The 26,014-nt window shown below is 31.0% G+C and overlaps 3 protein-coding genes and 1 long non-coding RNA gene across 4 annotated transcripts; all 4 read right to left on the bottom strand.

Annotated features, from left to right (window-relative positions):
- Positions 1–1,102: 1,102 nt before the first annotated feature.
- On the bottom strand, positions 1,103–3,548 carry LOC114175686 (proline dehydrogenase 2, mitochondrial-like). The gene is made up of 4 exons (XM_028060468.2): positions 2,988–3,548; positions 2,260–2,905; positions 1,926–2,166; positions 1,103–1,142 (listed from the first exon to the last, which is right to left on the bottom strand). Exons 1-4 carry the CDS (start codon positions 3,495–3,497, stop codon positions 1,103–1,105), a joined length of 1,437 nt encoding a protein of 478 aa, XP_027916269.2. The 5' UTR covers positions 3,498–3,548.
- A 1,068-nt stretch (positions 3,549–4,616) lies between these two features.
- LOC114175982 (uncharacterized) lies at positions 4,617–7,528 on the bottom strand. Its single transcript, XR_003602950.2, has 3 exons — positions 7,390–7,528; positions 7,198–7,269; positions 4,617–4,861 (listed from the first exon to the last, which is right to left on the bottom strand). It is a non-coding gene; the product is annotated as an uncharacterized LOC114175982 (long non-coding RNA).
- Positions 7,529–8,744: 1,216 nt separating this feature from the next.
- LOC114177265 (bidirectional sugar transporter SWEET4) lies at positions 8,745–11,344 on the bottom strand. Its single transcript, XM_028062538.2, has 5 exons — positions 11,088–11,344; positions 10,947–10,983; positions 9,511–9,889; positions 9,123–9,242; positions 8,745–9,043 (listed from the first exon to the last, which is right to left on the bottom strand). Exons 1-5 carry the CDS (start codon positions 11,128–11,130, stop codon positions 8,888–8,890), a joined length of 735 nt encoding a protein of 244 aa, XP_027918339.1. The 5' UTR covers positions 11,131–11,344; the 3' UTR covers positions 8,745–8,887.
- An 8,963-nt stretch (positions 11,345–20,307) lies between these two features.
- On the bottom strand, positions 20,308–23,741 carry KLCR1 (Tetratricopeptide repeat (TPR)-like superfamily protein). Its single transcript, XM_028062994.2, has 3 exons — positions 22,876–23,741; positions 21,544–22,452; positions 20,308–20,808 (listed from the first exon to the last, which is right to left on the bottom strand). The coding sequence occupies exons 1-3, from the start codon at positions 23,508–23,510 to the stop codon at positions 20,574–20,576; spliced, it is 1,779 nt and encodes a 592-aa protein (XP_027918795.1). The 5' UTR covers positions 23,511–23,741; the 3' UTR covers positions 20,308–20,573.
- Between the last annotated feature and the right edge of the window lie 2,273 nt (positions 23,742–26,014).

Below are 26,014 nucleotides of genomic sequence, written 5' to 3'. Positions count from 1 at the left end.
CAATTAATGTATAATAATACATTTAGTCATCACTTTTTCAATGACATCCATATTTGTTATCACCATTGATAAAAATAAATAAACTGCAAAAACTTAATGAAAAATATACAATCTTTACGTCTTCAGCGGAACAAAATTTAATGAACACGCTGTTAAAAACATTTAAATCTAAAATAAAAAATAAAAACAAGTTATACCTTCAATCAAAGGTCTTTTTTACTAAAATTAAGGGTTCAATATCTTTTTATCCCTTAACTTTTAATTTTTAACGAATTTTAGAATTAGTTTATTTTAAAATTTTTGACCAATTTAGTCTTTCATCTTTCGAAATACGTATATTTAGTCATTTTAATCAAATTTTGTTAGGTTTATTTAATGTATTATACGTATTTCAGAATTGTATTTGAATTGTTTATACAATTTGACATATTTTCACTCTAATGTTAAATTAAATACTATTATGAAACGCGTTTGAATTGTTAAACAAATTTAATAAAATCTTATTAAAATGATTAAATTTACAGATTTTAAAAGATAAAGAACTAAATTGATCCAAAATTTTAAAATAAACTAATTCTAAAATTTACTGAAAGTTAAGGGACCAAAATGATATTTAAAATTAAATTAATAGTCCAAGATTTAAAACTATATTGAGAAATTTTTCTTATATATAATATTTTATCTCGTATTCTACGTGAAATTTAATGCTAAACTAACCCTGCACTTCATCACTATTAGTCACTTATTGTAAATTTTAATTAAAATATTAATCATCGAACAGTGTTATTCAATACGAATTGAGTAGGGCATTGTATCCCTTCCAAAGAAGGTTTTTTAAAACGTACAAGTATCCATTCAAATATATTTTAATCATTATAATTAACAAATTAAATTTATTTATTTGACATAACCAAATAACAATTTTATTTCCTTACACATTTGAAAAATAGTTATTTGGTTATGTAAAAACGATTAGTTACATTTCCAACAAAAATATCAATACAATGCATATATTTCATATCATTGAATGCACAATTCAATCAAATTACAAAACTTTATAATTCGTACAAAGTCAATGAATCTTGCAACATGGCTTCATGCATTAGAACACTAAAGCTTTGAGTCTCCTTGCCAACTCCTTTCTGTTCACGAAGAAATTATCATTATTGTCCGTGTAACATCAAACAAAATATTTCCCATCATTTTAGGAGATAAGAAATTTGAATTTTTTCCAAATGTTTTTTTTTGTCCTTTCAAAATATGTTGATGATATTTTTTTAATATTATAAATATATTAAAAAATATTTTAAAATACTAATATCAGACCATTTAAATGTTCAATGAAAAACATAAAAAAAAATTGGACTCCCAAGAAAAGATAAAAAGTTATATTTTAACAAAATTTTATCAACCAATTTTGAACCATGCACATATAATAATATCTTCATGGTGAAAGAAAGTTTTGGTGTGATTTAAAAAAATATATTTGATGTGTGTTAAAAAGTAAATTTTGTAAAAAAAATAATAATATTATAACTCTTATCTTTTATTACATGATGTAGTTTAGTGTAATTTATTGATTAACATATGAAAAATGATTTTTTGATTACTAAATTTTGACAATTTTCTCTTACAACTTTAGGTGTCATCTTTTAAATGGTTTATTAATTTTCTATTTTTTCATTCTTAATATTTCAAAATCATTTAGAAGATGACACCTCATCATATTATAAGAGAAAATTGTTAAAATTTAGTACTTAAAATATCATTGTTCGTAATGTACCATTATATTTTATTTTGAAAGTGTCAATGAATCACACCAAACGACGTCAAAAAAGAAGGAAGAGATCCGAAAAATAGAATCATATTATAATTTTTCAAAAAGAAATTTGAAAGTATAATCGTCCATACACGATTCAGCTTACCTAGTCAATTGCCTATCAAAACCTGAAGCAGTGAAGACCCCTCTGTTTTCTTCAGCTCTTCTAATGAGGTAAGGCATAGTCATTTCTACTGCCCCAAATGGCATATACTTGCTAACCCGAAACCCTGCATTGCTCAACCCGTAGGAAAGTGCCTCTGACATTCCATATAACTGTGCAAATTCTACCTTCTCATTCACCTTTTCAACTCCCAATTCATGCGCTTTTGCCACAGCCAATTTACCTGCAAACCATTGTCACATACTCTCTCTCAAACGCTTCAATCAGGATACTAAGATTTTCTTATAGCTAAAACAAACAGTTCAAGGAGTAATACCAGATTCAATATTGTGGGTTGCAAGAACAACCGAACCATGTCCATTGGCAACCTTCTCAAGCATAAACGACGAGCAATGATTGAAGCAATGGTGTGTGTCTTGAATGGTACTGTGAATCGGGGATGCAAATCCAAGAGACTCGGCAAGTTTACTCTCTCTGGACATGTAAGCACCCCTCACCAATTTCACCCCCATTGGAACTCCCATTTTTTGTGCTGCCTCTGTTGTCAGCAACAACCTCTCCTTGGCATCTTTAAGGTATGTTTGAACGGTTCCAAACACAATGGGGTTGTTATCCTTGTTGTGCATGATCGCAGAAGAGTATGTGAAGTAATCAATGGCTGGCTGAACAGTGGTGTCTTCAGCATCGACCAACAAACGCACATTTGCTTCCTCACATTTTTCGCAAAGTTTAAGGAGTCTTAGGTTGGCAAGTTGAAGATCACTCTCTTCTTCTGGGGTTAGAGGCTCCGGTCTTTTCTGTGTGTGGTACAAAGGGCTAGATTCTGCAAAAATTGTGAAGCAATCTTGCTTCCATGGCAAAACGAATGAAGGGTCCTTCTCTTGCCATCGTAGAAGGTCACTGAGTCTTTCTAGCAACGCCATGGGGCATATTGCGGTGATTTTCACAACAACAAAGCTCACCTTTTTGAAAATATTGAGTTGTAAAATTGGCTAAAAATTATAATTATTTAGTAGTGCAATGCAGAATAAAGGCACTACTTACAGAGGATGGTGGAAGGGATTTGGTAACCTCAACACTGTGAAGGAACCCTTGAAGGTTTTCATCACACCCTTCATTGTCGAGTGCATCTTCCGCCCCATAAGCCAGCATGCTACGCAGCCCGGTATCGTTCAGCGCCAGTATACTCCTCCCGGCGGCGGCGGCATCCTCGCCGGCGCAATAATTGGCGTATAACGTGTGGCGCATGGTGTTCATCACGAGATCTCTCAGCATTCCACTCTCAAACACCTTCAACTTCGTCACCCATATTCCCAAGTCCACCACGGACTCCACCGCCATTGCATGTTGTATGGCAGAGGATCGGAGCAACTGTTTCGTCGACACCGACCCAAAGAGCTGCTCTACGTCCTCTAAGTTTAGTGTCGTCGCCGCCGCATGCGGCGATGACACAGCGGCGGTGGAGAGGGAGGAACGGCTAGTATTCCGGGGCTTCATTGCGGTGCTGCAGTGAATGTTGCTGATGATTCTTCGAGAGAGCACCCGGAATGCCATTTTTGATGAAGGTGTTATAAATCTGTTGTTGCTGAAGAGATTAACGTGTGTGTTTTGTTTGTTGGGTCGTGTCTCTCTTCTTCTCAGGTGTGGAAATGATGGAACAAACGGTGTGGTGTTTTATGAGTGCGATTAAAGGAAACTACAACGCTGAAACGATAAGTTGGGTAAGTTGCACGTGTGCACGCGATAAGATTAGGGTAGTCAACTTGGTTTATGTCTTCATTATTAGTAAACTAATAATTTCTTCTTTCCAAACCTTTAATAGGTAATGCCAACAAAATTCGATGTCGTCACTTCTTAAAATATATGGAGTACTATAAATAAATGTATTTATTAACACATTTTTTCACATTTTCAATACAGAATAGAGAGAGTGTGAATTAAAAAACAGTTTTAAAAATATATAAAAAAAATAGAAGAAGATTCGAACAGAGAAATAAATAAATAAAGAGAAATATGAAAAATCGAAAGTTGAAATTAAGAGGATTTTTTTTATAATCTTTTATCTGTTAATTGTTTGATAGTGGAAGATTCAACTCATAACTTCTCTTACATTCTTTTTTTCTAAATCTTACCGAATTAATTTTGTTTCTCCAAATTGTTAACAGGAGAGATCTCAAGATATTTTTTTATATAAATTATTTTTATATATTCATCGACGAATTCATATTTTAAGTTTGACTACTGGGATAAAAATATGAGTGTTGTAAACTCTTATACTAAATGCACAATTTCAAACTGATATAAGGAACCTATATGTTTATTCTTGCGTAATTAAAATTTTGTACTCGTTATGTCTCATCTTATCATTTATGAAGTTAAATTGCAAATTATTACCCTTTGGTATTTACTATATGAATCCAATTCATTTGGTAGTAAAAAGTTAAAAATTTATTACTGAAGTTTAGTATTTACTGTTTTAAAAGAATTTCAAAATTGATTTAGCTGTGGTATATATATATATATATATATATATATATATATATATATATATATATATATATATATATATATATATATATTTATTTATTTATTTATTGCGACATCCCATTTAAATAGATTAACCTACTAAACAAAACATCGCATAGTTATAATATTAAGGAGCAAAGCTGACAAAAGAAACCAGAGTTGAGGAATGTACTTTAACAGTCATTCATAGAAGTACTTAGAGGGAAACCTGGGCATACAACCATGCCATAATCAAAACCAAATCTAAAGTTTAACAGTTGTGCAAAAGAAATGCTCTAAGAGCATGGAATTACAAGGCACTAGGGCCATAGAACTTCTTCGAAGGCCATATCCACGGGCTCACTAGGCTGTACTGCTACCACCATCAGGCCTACCTCCAGAAGTATTCCCATCTGCTCCCACCAATGGTGATCATACAAAAGAGAAAACACAACAGAAACATACACAAAATGCAAGGGTAAGCTAGTGTAATTTGAAACTTATCATAGTGTAAAAGAACAAGTACATAAACATTCACAGGCATACAACACAGAGACACATAAGTCATGTTATGGCAAACAAGCAAGACACTATGACTCAATTATCCGGATACATATACTAAGATCGGATTCACTGGACGCTTGCACTTGTAGTGGCCTCTATTGCTCTGCATAGCCATTGCCAATGGGTTTCACCCTACCATGCACAAGGTTAGCCTTTAAGCATCTAAGGTCATTATCCTGCCAAAGACTAGGGCCTACCGCTACTCTCACCACTTGGGTCAGTTTGCTCTACTTGAGACTCACTAACCCTTTAGAGCTTCGGGATGCAATCCTTACTTGAATCCATATCTTAATATATACACTACACACCACCATGAGATCTCCCCACGAGACTCATGGAATTACGCCTATCACATGCAAATTTCATGTTTATCATATCCCAACCACCCCTTTCATATCATACATTCAATTCTCATTTCACCTAACCATAACGTAAGAATTCCATGTCATTACTCATACCAAACATACCAATCCCAGTGCATATAACCACTACAAGAAAAATAATTATTACCGACGGTCAAATCCGTCGGTAATGGCCAAAATCCGTCGCTAAATCAACATTACCGACGGATCATCGACGGTCAAAAATTCGTCAGTAAAATGCTTGTCTGTAAAATTTTACCGACGAAAATCATGTTCCGTCGGTAATTACCGACGGAAAAATCCGTCAGTAAATCTGTCGATAATTACCGACGGAAAAATTCGTCGGTAAAATCCGTCGGTAATTACCGACCTAAATATCCGTCGGTAATTACCAAAAATCCGTCGGTAAATTAATTACACTATTCATCTTCTTCCTCCTCCCTCTTTCAATTTTTTTTTCGTTTTTTTTTTCGTGGTCGCCGTCAATGTCGCCGCCGTCGTCGCCGTCGCCACTGCCACCATCGTCGCCGCCACCGTCGCCGCCGCCGCCGTCGTCGCCGCCGTTGTCATCTTCTTCCTCTTTCTTCTTCTTCTTCTCCTTCTTCTCCTTCATCTTCTCCTTCTTCCTCTTCTTCTTCTCCTTCTTCCTCTCTTCTTCTTCTTCTTCTCCTTCTTTTCTTCTCCTTCTTCTTCTCTTTCTCCTTCTTTTTCTTCTTCTTCTCCTTCTTCTCTTCTTCTTCTTCTCTTCTTCTTCTCTTCTTCTTCTTCTTCTTCTCCTTCTTTTTCTTCTTTTCTTCTTCTCCTCGTCTTCTTATAAGGTGAGATTTGGGCGGGAAAATTCCCGCTTCTTTTACCGACGGATAAATCCGTCGGTAATTCAAATTAGGACAAAAAATTTCTCGCTTCTTTTACCGACGGATTTTTTCGTCGGTAAATCCGTCGGTAATTCAAATTTGGGCGGGAAATTTCCCGCTTCTTTTACCGACGGAAAAATCTGTCGTTAAATTTGTCGGTAAAAAAAATTTGAATTATCGACGGATTTTACCGACAGATTTTTCTATCGGTAAATGAAATTTTTTTTACCGACGGATTTTTCCGTCGGTAATTAAAATTTGAGAATCTGTCGGTAATTCAAATTTACCGACAAAAGTATATCCGTCGGTAAAATTCCGTCGGTAATTTCAATTTTTTTTGTAGTGAACTCATACAGTTACACCATAATCGTACATGTTCGAGACAAATAGCCACACACAATGTAAATGGAGATGTAACACATAAATCTGCACGATTCTCGCCTAGGCTAGAAGTCCTCGCCTAAGCTACAACAACTGTCTCGCTTAGGCTAGGCCTTCTCGCCTAGGCAGGGCCTGGAACATTGGCACTCTGCGAGCATCTCGCTTGGGCGAGACCAGCTCGCCTGGGCGAGATCGCCCTTCGCCCAACAATGAAACACCTCGCCTGGACGAGGTTGTGAGCAGAGCAAACCAGATTTTCCTCGAGAACTCGCTTGGGTGAGTCACTCTCGCCTGAGCGAGACAACGCGTCGCTCAAGACCAGAGCCCTCCGCCTGGGCGAGTTGCTCTAGCAAAACCTGCGCGAGTTTCTGAGACTCTCGCCTAGGCGAGACAAGCTCGCTTGGGCGAGAATGACAGTTCTCGCCATTGTTCGCGTACATGCAACAGAACTACAGTTCAAACCAACATCCAAACACGCATGCAACTCAGTTTCATTCGATTAAACATATTTCTCAAGCTCATAAACATGGAACAACCAACAAGACACCCAATCAACAAAAATGAATGGTTAAATCTAGCTTCCCTTACCTCTGTTTGAGCACCAAAAGCAACCAGACCCTAACTATATAGTACCACAGCTCCAGGAACTCTGACAGTGAGCTGAAACGTGGAAAAAGAGGACAAAACGAAGTTAAGAGACTTAACCCCAACTTGACCCACGTGTTTTAAACAATGTGAAGAGGAGAAGGAACGGACCAGGAGTTCTAAAGCTCAGCTTACCTGGAAAAAGAGGGAGTTTTGCTAGCTCGGAGACGTGAGAATGGAGAGCCTTGGCAAAGAACCTTGCTGAAGAACAAAGCGTTTAAGGGAGGGGAACCTGCTTCTATAAAGGAGACAAGCTACCGAATGAGCTGAAAAGGGGATATAGGGGTCCTACTGTAGGGCTGGCCTTGGGCCTTCGAAAAGGCCAGGCCCAAAACTTTATAACACTGAAAAAGGGACTTACATATATATATATATATATATATATATATATATATATATATATATATATATATATATATGATTGATTGATGGTAAAAGTTATTAAACTATTCAAATATTAAAATGAAAACGAGGTTCAAAGCTCCAGCAAAATAAATACCCTAATCTCTTTAGTCCATTACGCAGGGGAATGAGAAAGCGATTTTAAAGATGAGACTTCGTTTTTTCTTAGATATTGACCGAATAACTGGTTTAAACATGTTTAATACTGTTATATTATTTAGATGTTAAAGTCAAATAATTTAAATATATTTTGCTCTTTCAAATTTTAAGATTTTAAAAATTAAATTGTGACGAAGTTTTAAATTCTTGGAATAATAACTAAGATGTATTAATTGACTCAAAAGATATTAGCTCAGTGAACTTCAATTCAAAAAACTTACCATGTCATATTATATGACACTATAATAATAAATATATTTACATCAATTATAAAAAGGAGTTAAAATAGTTAAAATAATTGAAATAAAAGATTATGTTACTAGTAAAATCATAACTCTTTAAATTTATAATTAGACAAATAATCTCTGCTCTTATCAAACTTATTTGAGTAAAATGTAAATTCAATTCCTCCGATTGATAAAAAAAATAAAAGTTTCATAAATTTATTAACTTAAAAGATTTGAGTTAGAAATAAGAGTAATTTTTTATATAATTTTTCTTGTCTTCTATAATTGATAATTTAGCTCACTTTTATTGACATTATATCTATATACAGTTCCAAATTGAAAGACCCATAACAAAGTGTTCATATTATTCTCGTTTCCCAAGCGTTTAAATATTGGAATATGATAAATTAACAAAGTTTTCTTTTACACACTTTAATAAATTATCTATTTAGGCAAAAAAAATACTATTTTATTATTTCATTTTGGTTAAAAAATAAAAATTAATTTTATTTTAATTATATTTACAGAAAATTTATCAAATTTATTAAAAATAAAATTTGTCAAAAACATAATTTCCTTAAATATTTCATGAGGATGAAAAAATAACTTTAATACTGTATCGACACCTGGGCTCGTGGGTGGTGGATTAAAATTTTCATAGTTGCTACTAATTAATACTAAGAAATAAATTAAGAAGACATATTTAGAATTTAAAATCTTCTGAATTATAGGAAGTCCAATCCACTACAAGAAATGTTGAACCAACTTGCATCAGATGAAACCTCTTATTGGGAGAGAACAGAGTGTACAAAAGAGATCTTAATAATGATAAGAATAAACGATGATCAGTGATTTGGCTTGCTATTAGCCACCATAACATGTGACAAATTCACCTCTTTTGTGGCATTTCTTGCTGCTATCTGCCTCTGAGTCGACTTGTAATAGGTGGCATACAGAACCAGCTGAGCCACCGCAAGCAATGTTCCAAACCCATTTGGTATCTGAAAATCAACAATTTATTATTCATTGCATTTTAAATTAAAACGATAATGTAAATAATTAAAATTAATTTATATGTACGGTCATGAATGGGTCGAAACGGATGAGAGAATAAGTGGTCCAAGCCACGCCATTCCCAAAAGATGCCAGTGAGATGAAAAAGGGCATGTACTCCACACTCTTCGTCTTGATCACCAGTTTCTGCATCAATAATGAACACGATCAACCATCTAATCTTTTAATCCAGTGAAAATCATGTCAAAATCACGTGAAAGACAAAAAAGAAAATAATTTTCAAACTGAACATTAAGTGACACTTTTGTCGTACAAATACGTAGACATGTCGGTATCCGATATTTTTCAGACATCGTACACACGCCATTTCCAGCTTCATAGCATGTAATATATTACTTCATAGCATGAAATATATTAATGCGTGAAAAAAAAAAGGAGATAGAAAGAAAATTACCATGACAGATAAGGGTGAAGCATACATCATGATATTGAAGAGAATGCAAACTGAACCCACAATTTCAGAGCGTTTCTTGAAGGTGTGGACTTGAGTTAATGTGAAAAAGGTGAGAGCGGCAATAAGAAGAAGTTCCAACGAAAGGCAGAGGAAAACCTTGAGCCTCTTTTTTCCATCGGAATAGATCAAAAAGAGTGTGACGAATATGAGTGCAAGAACAGAACCAGATCCATTAATGGTTACGACCAGAATGCTGTGAGGGTGCACCATGGGTAGACCGTAGAGGGTCCAAAACATGCAGTTCACCACCATAGCTAGGTATGGGATCGGTGAGAACTGTTCCACTGATCGCTTCTTCCATATCTCGATAAAAGTTGGCCTGAGTCAATTTGTAGAAGATATTCATCAATAAAATTGCGCTATTTCGTGTTCATAATGATCATTATAAGTAACTTTTGATGCTTTTCATCTGTACTATAATACCTACTTTTGTTCCTATGTAATATAATTAATCAAAATTTTCTTTTCTTTAAATTAAGATATTTTATTTTTCTTTTTTATATAATTTTGAATAAATACTTATTAAATATCTTTTAGTTTTCTCTCTCTGCAAATAATTTTCAATGTATAATAGAAATGGAAATGAAAACGTTATCAAAAAATATATTATCTAAAAGGAACAGATTTTCCTTGAAAGGAAATACGTGGAATCTTTGTAAAGTATAGACTATGGTCTTACTTTCTGGTATGCAATTTTCATGTTACATACTCAATCATGTGATGCGAGTATGGTCAGCCTTGGGATTGCGATTCTCGTCGGTGTAATTGGACTACCTTAATTATAAAAACATTAATATAAGAAACGGTGAATTATATAGAAAAAAAAATTGTGTATATCATTTTTAATACATTAAGGGTAGTATTTTTCATTAAAAAAAAAGTTACGCAATTAAATAGCACTATAACTATTTTTAGAATTTGACAATTTGGCATAAATATTATACCATGAGAGGGAATAAAAAAAACATAAATACTTTTTTTTTTCAGATCAAAATAAAAATTAATTAACGTGAAATGATCTCTTCTTTCCTTTATGAGATTACTAAAGATCAAAGAATTGTTTTCTTCCCAGGAGAAGCAACACTATATAAAAAGAACCCGTGGGCCACAAAGGTTCTTCAATATGGAAAAATGACATATTATGTATTAAAAAAAAAAACAAAACTCCATAATTATATTTCACAGGCAGCTACTGCATGTTTTGGAAAGACTAATAAAATACAGTTTTGTTTTTTTTTATTTATCAGCATTAAAAAATCATCAAATTATGTGCTGTAAATGACTCTTCGTTGAACGAGAGGGGAGTAATTTGCATGAGTTCATTTCTTGTATATAAAAAGGTAAAGAAAAAGGTAAGACAGAAAAATGAAGCTTACACTGGGGAGAGAAACAGGGCACCAGAAATGATGTTTCCTGAAGTTAAGAAAAAAGATTAATTCATTAGAGAAATGAAAAAAAAAAAAAAAAAAAAAAAACATGTAAAAGGAAGTTAAAGTAGTTAAAGTTGAAGCAGACACCTATGATGCCAACCACTGTTCGAGCAATATCTGCTGTTGTCATGGTTCCAGTAATTAGCTGAAGAGAATTGCAGGAGAAAACAAAGTACAAGTGGTGTTTGGTTACTGAAACATGTTCCGAGGAATAAATTGCAAGAAATGAGTGAAGAGGAATCGGTGAAAGACGATGAATACGATAACAGTGAAATTAGGGTATGTGGATGAAGAAGTGCATGACATGTTGCAACACCTGTGAGTTTTCTGCTCCTTAAATAGAGCCAGGAATGAGAGACAAGTATGTGTGATTTGCTTAAAATCATAATACAAAACACCAACGTAACTGTTTTGCCTTTTTACTTTAAATGAATCCTGTAACATGGTTTTTGTTTCCAAATATTATATAATGAAAATACACAAATATTAGTGCACATGTAATGAATAAAAATTATAAATGGAGAATTTTAAACAATTAATGAGACAAAAAAGCATCTATATATATTAGCATGGCAAATATCTAACCATTCTTTAAAATGCGTAAGCATCTAGCGTGCATCTACATGGCTACGGGTATTGTAAAAGTATAAATGAAAAAAAAAAATGTTTGTATAAGTTCACAAAAATTTCAAAAATATTAATGTAATTTACTAATCTAAATAATATAAATAATATATATATATATATATAAATTAATATTAAAATGTCATTAAATAAAAAACAAAGTAACTGAAGTACCTATTAAATTCATTAGTCTTCTGATGAAATACGATCGTTTGGAAGTATTTAATACTTTTTAGATTTTTTTATTCAATGAAATGTAGACTTGACTTTATTAGATATAAATAGGAGTACGTTTTTAATTAATATTTTCACAAGTAATTTTATATAATAGCAATACGCTAAAAGTCATAAATAGTAAAATGTTAATATTTGTTCTCATAAAAATTTTCCGCCCACGTATTTGCATCTATGATTTATTGACAAATACTTCAGATTTGAATATAAGACAAAACTTTTTAATATGTAATACGTTAGAAATTTCGTAGTGTTTAAATATATTAAAATCATCTCAAAATAATCTTTGAAAAAAATATCCTTTTTAAGAACAGGAAATATGACTAAAAGATAATTATTACAAATAATTATTACATTATGTTAAACTTCTAAATGGATAAGTAAAAACAAATATTCCTTTTAAACGTGGTACGGATAAGAAAAAAGCAAGAGTATTTACTATGATATAGGACGATTTAGGACCCGTTGAAAATAGAGTAAGATGATATATGATCATGTAGAAAAAAGACCCCTTTTTTTAACACTATGTATTCCCACTAATTATATTTAATAAAAATTGTCTCTTTCTGTATCTCTATTGATTGTATTCATATCAATTAATAATAAACCACTATATATTGGTAATTTCACAACCTTGAAGACTCATTTGGTAAATATATTGTTAGACAATGAAATTTGCCAACTATTTGAACTTAATTGCAATCTTTAAACAGGCAAAAGTATGAATAATTTTGAAGATTGGTTAAGAAGACGATCGGAAATAGAAAGATACCTAATATAAAGTCTTCTTTCTGAAACCGAGAGACCCATCTGAAATAATTTGGAAAGGACCTGTTTCTTTTTGCAATTTTTCACACCTCCGTCATTAATTTTCAAACCTCATAATTTTGTAACTAAGAGTGGCAATTAAGCAACGTTCTTAAACAGATTTTAAACATAATTATTTCTTCCTTTATAATCAATCAACGATAGTTATTGCGTAGCTGAAACTGAAAGTAACACTATAGAGTGTGAACAGAAAGTGAATTTTTCGTCTAACTCAACCTCACAAAAACAGTTTGTAAGGTGTGATTTATATATTATGAAATTGTTTTATCTCTAATCGATGTTAGACTTCCAACACACATCTCTTACGCCGAGATATATACATGTCGTAAGTTAGATTAGACATTAATGAGTGGTTAACCATGACATTCTATACACACCCATTCTATAACGACCCAATAACGGATGAAACTATATGTCCAACAAACACAAATCTCGTTAAGATAAGTTTTAACCATAACATAATGTACAAAACAAAGAAATATAGGAAGAAAGGGATCGTATATTATAAAGTATATATAAATTGTTACAAGATGTATGATATATATACACACAAAGCTAATCCTAAGAGTAAAAAATAAATGAACCTATGCTAACACAGTGAAGTTATAGATGTTGATGAATTTGATAGGTTCCAGTAGGTAAATGCATTGATAGAGATATCGATGTGTTTTTGCCTATAAAATAAAAGGGGGGTGTGTGCAGCATGTTGTTGATGCATGATGTTGTGTTTGTGTTGATTTAGTATGAGACACTGACGTCTAATTCCACCTCTGCAAGTAGAAAATTCCTTTGCAACAATTCCACCTGCAAACAGAAATTCCTTAGGCTCCACTAACCAAAGTATCGATGCTTCGCTCCATCTTGTCTTCGACCCTAAAATTTACTCCATTAATTCTTTCATATATAAAAAATTAAAATGGAAGAGGACAAAACAGAATCACATCTATTCATCTTACTCTATTATCCATTCATATTGATTCCTTTTTTTCTTTCTTTTTTTTTTCTCAAAATTGTGTGAATTTTTTAACTTGGTTCATATCCGTAAATTTAACGTACGAAGTTTTGGACCTTGGTTATTGTCCACCAATTTGTCTTGTAGTGGTGTTCTTGGAGAGTGTTGTTTTACCATTATTCCCTTTAGATCATGTACATATCATAGTCATTTAATGCGTTCTCAATATTATGAGAAATATAAGGGAATCATTCTCACATTAGTTTGAAAAAAATATTAACATTGGGAAAGAGAGGAGAATGTAAATATTAAGTTATGGAATTAATCATACAAACTATAATTATTCTTAAAAGATTAAATTTAGGTTCTTATATGTCGTAATTCCAAAGGTTTTCTAAAATACAATTTTCTATTGAATTTATACTTATCTCTATATATTACAAGGGGGCTTGATATAAGGATTTCGTAATTTCACAACAATCTCAATAAATAATTTTTAATATCCACTAATATTGTCTTTCATTTTTATTATATGAATTATTATTTTTTATATTTAATTAAAAAAAAATTACCATCTAAAATTATATATATATTACAAGATTATAGACCTAGTATGAGATCTTCGAGTATTAGTGTATATTAACCTAATCCATAGTTTTCTAAATTCTTTGAATAGATATAGATCACAATATTCCAAAGGTTGATCTTCTTAAGTATATAAGATTTGAGTCATATCTTTCTTTTAGTTGACTTAGTGTTCAAAAGAGCCATAATCAATCGGATAAAAATACTTTTATGAATTACACGACTAAATGGATTCAAAGTGTTGGAAATTTAGGTGAAAAATTGAATAATATATGAGAGAATTGTTTATGAATTTATTATTTTAAAATTTTAGATAATAGGTTCTTTTTATAATAAACAATATAACAGATGACGTCATAATTTCTAACAAGTTATTTATTGATATTGAATCTTCTGTAATTTTCTTAAGAAGATCCAACAAATAGTAATTATTATTTTGAAATAAAATTTCTCAAAAATAAAATCTTTTTTATTTTATTAACAGGACATCAAAAACCTATAGAAAAATTAAGTATATTTTATTATTACTAATTAATCTAAGTTATTAATTTAAAAGTAAATAAAAAATAGATTTTGAAATAAAAAGATTTCATATTATATATAACTATATATATATATATATATATATATATATATATATATATATATATATATATATATATATATACATGACAACAAATATTAACAAGAATCTAAAACAGTATTTTCATTTGAAAAATCAAAAGAACTATATAAATCAAATCGATCTGTCAAAAAATGTATAAATTAAATAAAAATTGAAATCTCTCCTAGCTATAAGGAATGCACTTGAAAAGCTGAATGCTACAAACAAAAGTGATGAATGTCTTAAAAATATTTTATTAATAATATTGATAGGGATGTGTATTTTTATTTTTATTTTTTTAAAGAAGAAAATAAGAGGATGATTACATAGGTTAGTGGAAAAGATGTGAAATTGCAGAAGCTATGTATTAGGCACATTCGGTGTCCCATCTCATTTATTTGTTAATCCAAACAAATAAAACCTAACTCTACTATTTAGTGCATGCATTAACTTTTATTCTCGTATATAGACACTTTCACTGTGATGCCCAAAATCAAAAAGAGATTCGTTAATTGTTTCTATAAAATCTAAAAAATGCGTTAATAGTATATTCGTAAATAAATTAATTAGTGTTTTAGTTGGAATTTATCTAACGCATTTTCAGATTAAATTCCATACTTTAATAACTTACAAAAATATCAGTTTAAGTATTGTTTAAATAAATATTATAAGTCATTAGGCATCTGCGGTGAAAAAAAAACGTTTTGTAAGAACAAAGTGCTCATTAATGTCCGAAATTAAAAACAGGGTTAAACTATTTTTTATTTTAAAAATGTGTTTCACAAGTTACTTTTGCAATTTATTGAATCAGCAAAAAATAATTAATACTTCAAACTCCACACAAACCAAAATTCTCAGGTAACTCTAACCATACAAGAAAAAATCAAATTAATAATTTGAATTATAATTACAAACGAGTACAAAATCAATTACAACCATCTAAAGCCACGTGCAAACCTCTTAAAAGATCATACAACAGAATCAATAATTGACTTAAGAAAAAAGAAAAAGAGAACTTACTTTAATGACACACCTAAACAGATAAATTTGTTTTCTTTAACACTAAAAGTACTGAATAGCATTGGATCTTCAAAAAGATGAAAAAGAGGTTAAAACTTAAATGAAATGTAAAGAAGATTAGACAAAAAAAAAATAATAAAAGAGATGAAATTTTTATAAAATAAAACTCCTTTTAGTTAAATTTTATTTATATTTTTTTAATAATAAAATATTGTAGTATCGTTTCTTAACCATTTTTTCAAGTATTCACACATTTTATTTAAATAAATTGATACAATAAATATTGTTTAACTAAATTTTTATTTTGTTTTTCTATTTCTGAATTTAAACTACTGTGGTATTCAGTGTATTTTTTTTAATTCTCATTCTGTGAAATTTTTACATTCCATTGTAATGAAATGTTAGTTAAGTAAATTTATATTGTTAAATTATTTTAATTTAATTTTTAATTGAAAAATATAAATAACCTAACAAATACCAATAGTCGTGTAGTAATTAAGCATCTTTAAGAAATTGAAATAAATTATAATAAGTAAAAGAATAATGATAGTATAAAAATAATTAAATAAGTTATAATAAGATAGGTTTTATAAGTTAACTGAAGTAGTTTGTAGAAACTATCTTAATAATAAGTTGCTATGATATTCTTATGAAACAAATTCTTAAGTTTGTTAAATAAGTTAGTAGCCTTACTAAATATATTATTAGTTTTAACTTTGATTCCATAATTTCCATCATTTAAAATCTGAGATCATGCTTCTTCTTTTTATAAAATATATAAATTTTGATTTTAGTCCAATTATGTTTTTTTTTATCGTCTCCATTCTAAATTTTTCGGTATTTTCAGTTTTTATTATTCATTTCAAGACAAATGAATAACACTTAAAAATGTGTGACCCATATCGATATTATACTAAATTAGCACACATAGAGGTAATATTGTACTTATGTTTACGTATTTTTGAAATATGTATAATATTATATTAATAGATAATGATATTGTAATGTTTTTAAATTAATATATAAAATAAAATTATATTTATTAAAAATAAAATGAAATATATAAGAAAAGATGAGAAAATAATGATTGATAAATAGATAATCAAAGAAAAAATAAAGATAGACGATTTTTTAAAAAAATTTATAAAAATATAATAAATAATTATATTTTCTAAAATATAATAAATAATTATATTTTAAAAAATAAAATTGATATTTTAAAATATAGATACATAAATAATTATATTCACGACTTTAAATAATAATGTATATAACAATACAAATAAATAAATAGCAATTCTTTGTTTTATACGAATAAAATATAAAATGAACGATAGAAAACAAGTTATAATTCATTCATCTTATAGAGACTAAAAAATATAGTTAAATACGTACACACACACACATATATATATATATATATATATATATATATATATATATATATATATTAAGAAATAAAAAATAAAAAAATATTATTCTTAAGATTATATGCTTTAATTTAATGTAGAGACAAGTAATTTGTCTCTAGAATACTGGTGCAAGAATATATTGACTTTTACTTTAATTTAGAGATAAAAATAAGTTACAAAATATTATATTAACCCAATAACGATTTGGTGGCACAAATCAAAGAGGAGATAACGTTAGGTGAAATTGTCGAAGAAAAATATAATTAAGAAAAAAGTGGTGATTGCGATTTTCCATGGTCGTGAAATAGTAAGAGGATAACTTTTCTAATTATTGATAATAATATTTAAAAAAGGAACATCTTATGTGCTTAATGCATGCACATGACAAATTAAGAGAAAAATTACTTTTGTAACTATTGATTAAAAAAAAAAAAGTAGACAAAATCAAAATGACTTTTCATTGAAGCATCTATTATTTTAATTTTGAAGCTTCCGTTATCCTTTAGAAGTTAACGAAGTGGTAACACAACAACAGCATATAAGAATATAAGAATAAAATCTAACCGTTTATTTTGTAGCAGAAAATCGAAAATTACAGGCACTACCAAGATTAATTATAATTTCATTACTTAAATAATTATGGCAGATTTTATTCCATTCTATTTCATTCTTTTACGTATTTTATTATCCTTTTTTGTGTACAGCGACTTCCTCTTCGAATATTCTTCAATGAATTTTACTTTTTTTTTTTGACTTTGCACTGAGTAAATAATTAGCATGGCCCCATAAGTATTCAATTCGAGTAAACGATAATCATAGTCAAAATAAAGGCATGAGCATAGATTTTAGGATGAGATGAAATGTGATTTAGATACGTGGCATGATTATACCAATATTCAAATGAGAAAATAAGAAAAAAAACTATTTAAAAATATTTATAGCATCACGTATGTAAAAATACTTATTTTCTTTCTTTTTATTGAAGGTTTTAGATTTTGTTAAGATTAGGATTTAAGGTTGGTATTAACAAAAAATATTTCTCTTATAATCTATTCACATAAATTAACCTATCAGAAATATGGAGTTTTATTTATGACTGTCATATCATTAAAATTGTCACAAAATACGTCGCCACAGTTTAATTTGACGGCCTAAAAAACATTATAAGATCATAATATTATTTTTCCTTAAAAAATATTTAACTTTAATTCACACTTTAATCCAAAAAAAAAAAAGATCATAATTTTTTTTCCTGAAAAACTCTTTAAATTTAATTGACGTTTTAATCCTACCTTTGTTGTATTTGTAAAATGAAAAACATAGCCGTTGTACATACCTAGCCCAAAATTTAGGAGTCCAAAACCCAATTATATAGAGTACTCAACTCCAATAAATATGGGCTCGAGATATATGGACAAAAACCCAAATTTTGTATATATCATTATTTTGTCATTGTTTCTTCTCTATATCTCTTGTATCCCCATAAAATCCATAAACTCTAAATTGTCTTTACTAAAATTGTAATAAAGCAAATAAAATTTATCAACATAAATGTAAGTAAATTGTGTAGATTACTCAAATGATATCATTAAAAATGTTTTAAACGTCAAATAAACTTAACAAAATTTGGTTTAAATGACTAAATTTATGCATTTATAAAATTGAATGACTAAATTGGGTCAAAATGTCAAAAATTACAATTTTCATTTAAAGTTAAGAAATCAAAAACATATTTACATCTCAACAAAATAGGAACTCAATTAAATATAAAAAAACATATAGAAAGCAAAACGAATCATAAATCTAAATATATGAATTAAATTAACAATTAAACCTTAATTAATTAGTAATATTCTCACTACAATAAGTGTCTCCATTAATTGATTTTTTAATTAATCAATGTCATGGTGGTCGAACATGTTCACCACTCCTTGGTTCAATAATCTATCCCGAAGCATTTTGAGGTGTCCAAATACAAAAGTATAAGCACTTCAATAGGGTGAGGAGGCCCAATAAAATGTTAGTTACATATTGAATGCCGTTGATAGAGCAATGTAGCCAGAAAAGAAATATGAAAAAAATGGACAAGTTAAGGTGGTGGAAACCACTTATCTCAATAATGATGCCAACCCTTTTCAGGCAAAAATCTAGTGTTGTGAAAATTGCTTCACATCTCACCTCACTTGTCTCCCTGCTCTTCTTAAGATCACTTAATAAATTCTTTTAGTCACAAGACCTTTTCTATCTTACATTTAAGATATTATTTCCTTAAAAAAAATTACTCTATCAACCTACAAAATATAGTCCAAATGTGTATATTAAATTATCTTTAGAAAAATCAATGAATTTCATCTTATAGCAATTTAGGATTTTTGGGAAATTTTATAGTATCTGGATATTTTATTTGAAATTGACTTTCTTTTAATCTTGTTATTCGTATGCATTATTCATCATCAAATACAAAGGTTTTGAACTTTTTATCTCGAATTATTTTGGTGCTTCAACGTTATAAGAAACTGTGTTTGAAAAGCTTGTATTATGATTAGACTAAATTATCCATGACTAAAATTCATTTTTATTTTCCTTCCCCACATGTGTGAACTGCATGGAGTCTTTTTTCGTTACTATGAGAGGAGAAAATGAGGAAAAAAAAATGTTTGATGCATGCTAGATAAAGTAGTAACAAATTAAAAATAAAATAAATATAAACAGATAAAGGAGGTTGATTTAAAAAAAAAAACGAAAAACAGATTGCTCTATCCGTCGATCACTTTATTGAAATCTGACTTTTCTTAGCAAACTGATACCGTTGGACACATGCAATCTGAGGCAAAAGAAAAAAGTGTATGGGCGCAACAAGAATCTAAAGAAACTATATCAGAATCACGGTTCGTTTAAGCGGTCTTTCACATGTTGAAGTAGTTCATAATCACCAGAAAGAAATCACGAGAATTTCGCACGCCTCTGACTCTTAGATCAGGCACCGACATTGACGTAATTCGGGAAACAAAAAAGGTAAAATTTTGTTAGCTCGGACTGAAAGATAAATAAAACACAACTGCATCAAAATTTATTCACTCGAATAAAAATTTGCTTTCAACATTTTCCGGAAACGGATGGAATTTGGTGGTACAACTAAAAATATCACAACACAATTGATAAAGCAATTAACCAAAAGAAACAAATGCATAAACAAATATGAAGAAACAGGGAAGCTCCCTCCCAAATTACAAATTCAACCCTATACAAGATATCCTATGTTACAGAATGTGCATGTGCATTCAATATATATTTATATTTGAGTAAAAATATGGTTAAATTCTAAACCCCAAACCAGGCCACCTCTTTGTTCCCTCCTTCTTTGTCCTCTTTGAACCAGGATCAATCAGGTTTTCCAGAGATTTTGCTTTTCTGTCCCGTGTCTTGCCTGCTTCTTTCAGAAGCTCAGCCAGACGACGCTTCTCATCTTCAAAATCAGGATTTGCTATTCCAAGCTTCTCCTCCCTCAACTTAAGCACATATTCTAAGATCTCAATCGCATCTCCCACTCTGAAGCATGCAATGAAAATACAATCTTACTTCAAACATACACAAGTGCTACGGCTATGTACAACATAAATACGCATTTGATTATTTTATAACATTACATCCGAACAAGAAATAGCAGACTCTCAGACCTATATACAACTAGGAATCATACAAAAGAATTTTCAGACCAATGGGCAACTCATGCTGGGCTGAAGCCAGAAATACATATTCGGTAGCCAAGTTATATGGTCAATGGATGTCCAAAAGAATGAAGAAATAACAATGCTAATGTTCTGGTGTAGCCAAACATATTTCTCCTTGCTTTTCAAAAAATTTTAAAAAGCGTTTAGATCCATCCCCGAAGCAAAGGTTAGGGAGTGGCGAAGCTTGATTGAAAATTAGCCAAAATATAGTGTAATGTATATATATATTTAGTTCAAAATTTAGAGAAAAAATTTTTGGGGAGCCATGTTGCCCCCTTTGGCCCCTTAAATGATCCGTGGGTGGAGGATTTATAGTAAAGTTGAATTAAACACAGCTTAGCCAAAACAGCTTCAATCAAGCAGCCCAACATATAACCACTGTGATAACTATACTAAGGTTCCAGTTGGTCACAGTTAATCTTTAAGTAGCATCTTTGATTTTATAGCTGCTTCATAAGGGAACAAATACGATGAATGGACTCAGGGTACAAAGCAAAATATCTACTAAATGAGTCATAATAAGTAATCAAGGGTGATGAGAAAAGAATTTTACCTTCCCATAGCATCATATGTAGCTGCAAGATTGCTGTACACTCCAAGAGTATCTTGATGACACGGACCACACTCCTGTTCAAGAATTCCCCTAGCTTCTTCAAACAATTCAGCAGCCTCATCTATCTTGAAAAGTTGAACACACGCCAACCCCATCTGGTTCAGAACAACTCCAAAGAAGGCACTCTTCCGCTCCCCACTGGCCCTGAGTTTAGCAACAGCACTCTCAAATGAGTTCCTTGAGTCTTCATACCTACCAATCATGTAATACATCACTCCCATCCGTGCCTCAATCCCTGCAATAGTGCTCTGCTGCCCTGGCTTATCCTCCAACAACTTCATGGCCCGGGTTAACAGCTTCAGCGCCTCCTCTGGCTCATCCACAGATTCAAAAACCGCTGAAACCTCTGTCAAGCCACCTGCAATCTCCTCTGCAGTGGTACCCGGCACCGGCTTTGAGTAAATCCTGAGTGCATTCTCACAGTACGATTTCGACTCACGAAGCTTCCCAGTCCGGTGGTACAAATCAGCCAGCCGTACAAAAACAGAAGCAACGGAAGGGTGGTTCTCACCCTTGGCAGATTTAAACACAGTAAGCGCCTTCTGATACGAGAAAATCGCCTCATCAAAACGACAAAGTGACATGTAAATGTTCCCAATGCTAACATCAATCGACGCCACCTCATTATCCTGACCATTTGCAATCATAGCCATGCTAGCAAGCACAAGATGCTCCAATGCCGCTTCATAGTCTCCCTTCGCCTCGCAAATCAGTGCCATAAGCCTCCTATCAGCAGCTTCCTCGAGTGAAGCCGGTTCACTATGCACGCGATGAATCTCCAGAGTCTTCTTACACAGCTCCTCCGCCTTGTCGAACTGCATCGCTTGCACATTCGCCTCCGCCAAGTATCTACCACGCACAACACCAACTCAAAAAAGAGTGGTTCTATTCATTCAACAATTTAAGCACACCACATTTTTTCTCTCTACCTTCCTACGTAACTTCATTAATTACACACATACTTTTCTCTCTTTGTTCTTCAAAAACACAAATAAAACTCCTCGTTAAAAAACACAATCATCCAACTACAGTTAAGAAAAAACCTAGACGTATTTTATAGATGCTCCTATTTTTATCCTCAATTAGAATTATAATTTGGCCAATTTTCCATATATTTCCCTATTTCGATTAGAGTTTCTCCTCATTAATTCGTACAGACAGTTAACGAAATATTTTATTATTAAGAAAAAAAAAAAAACGAAGCGAAACTCCAATAATTCTGATTGCCTGCATCTAGTTTTTGCATCAAACAACGATAGATCGATACCGTACCGGCAAGTTTCACCGACGCGAGGATCCGTTTCGCCCAGGGCTTGGATCTGGATCTGGAGGCCCTGGTCGTAGCAGGAGATGGATCGGTCGACCTGGCCGAGCATGGAGAAGGTGTCGCCGAGCTGCATATAGCCGGAGAAAGCGGCGAGGGCGTGATCAGCTCCACGCGCAACGTCGGGGACCTGTATGGCGCGTTCGAGGACGGGGACGGCTTCCTCGAAGCGGGCGAGGCTGCAGTAGATAGCAGCAAGCACGTGGAGGCTCATGGCGAGGTCGAGGCTGGGCTCGCCCTCGACGGCGCAACGCTCGAAGGACTTGGAGGCCCGCACGGCGAAGTCAAGGGCCTTGGCGGGCCCATCGCCGGAGGCGATGGTATCGCGCGCCAGTTTAAGTAGAAACGGGCCGAGATCGGGGTTGTCGAGAGAGGCATCGGAGAGAACCGGGTTGGGAGGGGTTTCGGGAGTTTTCTTCTTGGAGGAGCGAGAAGGTGACGGCGAGGGTGGTTTTTTGGGAAGTGGAGAAGGCGTTTTGCTGTTGACGTTGTTCGTTTCGGATCTCTGCGTGGGTGTGTTTGGTACGGATATTCGGAGCGGTTGAGCTTCGGGTGGGGTTTTTACCGAAACAAGACCCGGCATGGTGGTGGAATCAGGATTCAGCGAGAAAAAGAGAGAGAGAAAATTATTGAGTGATTCGGTGTTGCGAAGAGAAATTTGTATTGATTGAGAGAAGGATAAGAACTGGGCACCACTCTCAACTAGAATTGGGAGAAGAAGGTTTGTTTTTAGGGTGTGCAGATCAAATGTCTCTTCTATCTTCTGTTTTTTTCAAAGTGTGTGTGTGTGTGTATGAGCTGTGATAGAGGTTTCATTCTTTTCACTTTCATTACTTTCTTTCTTCTTCTTCTTCTCCATCTTTCTCTCGGGGTCATTATTGTAATTCAACAACTCACCTCCGTTAGATTCACCCAACGCCCGTCATCTCTGATTATTAATTATTAGTCATTAATATTTATTAACCACAGTAATCAATTTCTCGCCACCTCACCACGTTTTAAATTATATTTTCTCTAATTATATATGCATCCAAAACAAATCACGCAATTAAACTAATCTTCTTTTATAATATAAGACAAATTATGAAATTAAGCTTATGTTTTGTTTTACATTTTTAAATTAGGTTTGGTTCTATAATTACTTTTTAATGAAAAAGTAGAAAATTTTAAATTAGAATCTACTCTGAAGATTGTTTTAATATTTGGTCCCACGTAAACTTTATTATTCTGCATTCATTTATTAGTCAAACGGAAAATTTTCATTTGTTTTTTTCCTTTTTTTTTTGCTTTTCCTATTATTTTTCTCATTTTCTAAATATGGTCTGATAAATATTATTCGAGGAAGTGCAATGACTGTACACATTCCAATTGTCGAAACTTGATTGTTTATTTGGTAATAAAAGACAACCGCGAGGAATTAAAAAACAGGCAAAATAAATAAAAGTGGGAATATACACCATAAAATTGGACATGAATTTTTTAATTGTTTATCTATTTTAAGTATTAAATAATTTGATATACTAAAATATAAAAAAAAAATTAAATTAAAAAAACTGTAATGAATGTTTGGTTTTGTTTTTGTTGAATTAGTTATTGAAGTCTTACGAAATAAATATAGCTCATTTATTTCTCTTTATATATTTTTTTTCTTTTTTTCTTTGCTAAGTTTTCTTTGTCTTTTTATCAATTATGAAGGAAAGTTATGGCATTTGGAGGGGGTATATAGAGTAATATAATTTACAAAAAACTTGATTACTAAGTATGTAATTTATCAAATTTTCGATCTCAGGTTTGTATAGATGAAAAAGAGCTTCTTCTTTTTTTGAATAAAAATAATAATACAGATATTACGATATATTTTTTATGTAACTATTATTTATGTATATAACTAATAGATATGTATCCATAAAACTTGTTAAAATTATTCTACATCTATTTTTGTCTATTTAAATTAGAAATGATGAAATAATTCATTTCATTTAGTTAATCTAAGCTAAACTCATTTATGAAGAAAATATATAAGGAACGAATTAAATTCACCAATTTAATTTTATAAACATTTAGGTTTTATTCTACTAATACTTAAATATTGAAATTAACGCAACTAATTTTTATAATTAAATCTCTTAAATTTAGTTTTTCATAAAGTTTTAAGAATATATTTTAAATTTTCTTACAATTATTTTTTGAAATATAATTTAACTTTTAAAAAATATATTATTTTATGGATGAAATAAATATTCAATCGTGAAAAAAAATGGTTAATGGGTGGATTCAATGAAACTTTTATTAAAATAATTCGGGAAAAAAAATTAATGAATCCAAATTTATTGATAACTATTTTTATTTAATTGCTTATAATTTAAAATAAAAATTACCTTATTTATTTGGTTCGTCTCCCGTAATTTATTAATTATATATGTTTCATGAGGGAATAGTAAAATTGCTGTTTTCACTAATTTTTAGTATTCATAAAGTAAAAACCAACCATAGTAGCACTGCAATAATAGAATTTGCAGTGTGCCTTATATGTTCTGACAATTTACATGATGAAGTAGGTGAAACTATTATTTCACCTATTTATTTCTGCCTCTACCTTCTGATGAAGAAATGAAGGATAAGTCATAATTTGATTGAGGATATATGAAGAAAGCAAAAAGAAACAAAAAAAAAATGAGATAATAACAAAGATTTATATGGCATTCATAGTTAATTATAGATACGATAATTAAAAGAAAGATGATGAACTCTTTTATTAAAATATTCAATTGTGTTATTTCTTTATTAGTAGTTTTGTTTATAATGGAATATTCTTTTAAATTTATAACTTTTATTAAAATATAGGTTTGCATAATTTATTTTCTGTATCAAATATTATCATTTACTTTTTTATTCATAATTATTTTGTCTTATTTACTTTTTTTAGTCTTATTTATTTACCCAGCAGCAAATTTGTTTTAGATAGGATATTTATTCTAACATGATTCTAATAATATTTTCTAAGGTTTAAATATATATATATATATATATATATATTAATTTATTAATATTTGTATCATGATATTTAATTCGATTTTCGTTAACAAG

The sequence above is a fragment of the Vigna unguiculata genome, chromosome 3, assembly GCF_037176805.1.
Source record: "Vigna unguiculata cultivar grain cowpea cultivar isolate G323 ecotype 2 chromosome 3, ASM3717680v1, whole genome shotgun sequence".
Lineage (NCBI taxonomy): Eukaryota > Viridiplantae > Streptophyta > Magnoliopsida > Fabales > Fabaceae > Vigna > Vigna unguiculata.
This window is presented reverse-complemented; position numbering and strand designations above follow the sequence as displayed.

Bases quoted from the DNA above. Each gene is read 5' to 3' on its own strand.
- LOC114175686 (XM_028060468.2), bottom strand. From the start codon at position 3,497: ATGGCATTCCGGGTGCTCTCTCGAAGAATCATCAGCAACATTCACTGC. The intron at 2,906-2,987 runs GTAAGTAGTGCC...ATTTTCAAAAAG, and splicing joins AATCCCTTCCACCATCCTCT to GTGAGCTTTGTTGTTGTGAA. The intron at 1,143-1,925 runs GTAAGCTGAATC...CTTCGTGAACAG, and splicing joins TTTGATAGGCAATTGACTAG to AAAGGAGTTGGCAAGGAGAC.
- KLCR1 (XM_028062994.2), bottom strand. From the start codon at position 23,510: ATGCCGGGTCTTGTTTCGGTAAAAACCCCACCCGAAGCTCAACCGCTC. The intron at 22,453-22,875 runs GTACGGTATCGA...TGTGCGTGGTAG, and splicing joins CGCGTCGGTGAAACTTGCCG to ATACTTGGCGGAGGCGAATG. The intron at 20,809-21,543 runs GTAAAATTCTTT...TGCATGCTTCAG, and splicing joins ACATATGATGCTATGGGAAG to AGTGGGAGATGCGATTGAGA.
- LOC114177265 (XM_028062538.2), bottom strand. From the start codon at position 11,130: ATGACAACAGCAGATATTGCTCGAACAGTGGTTGGCATCATAG. The intron at 10,984-11,087 runs GTGTCTGCTTCA...TCTTAACTTCAG, and splicing joins AACAGTGGTTGGCATCATAG to GAAACATCATTTCTGGTGCC. The intron at 9,243-9,510 runs GTAATTTTCTTT...TTATTGATGCAG, and splicing joins CTTCACCCTTATCTGTCATG to AAACTGGTGATCAAGACGAA.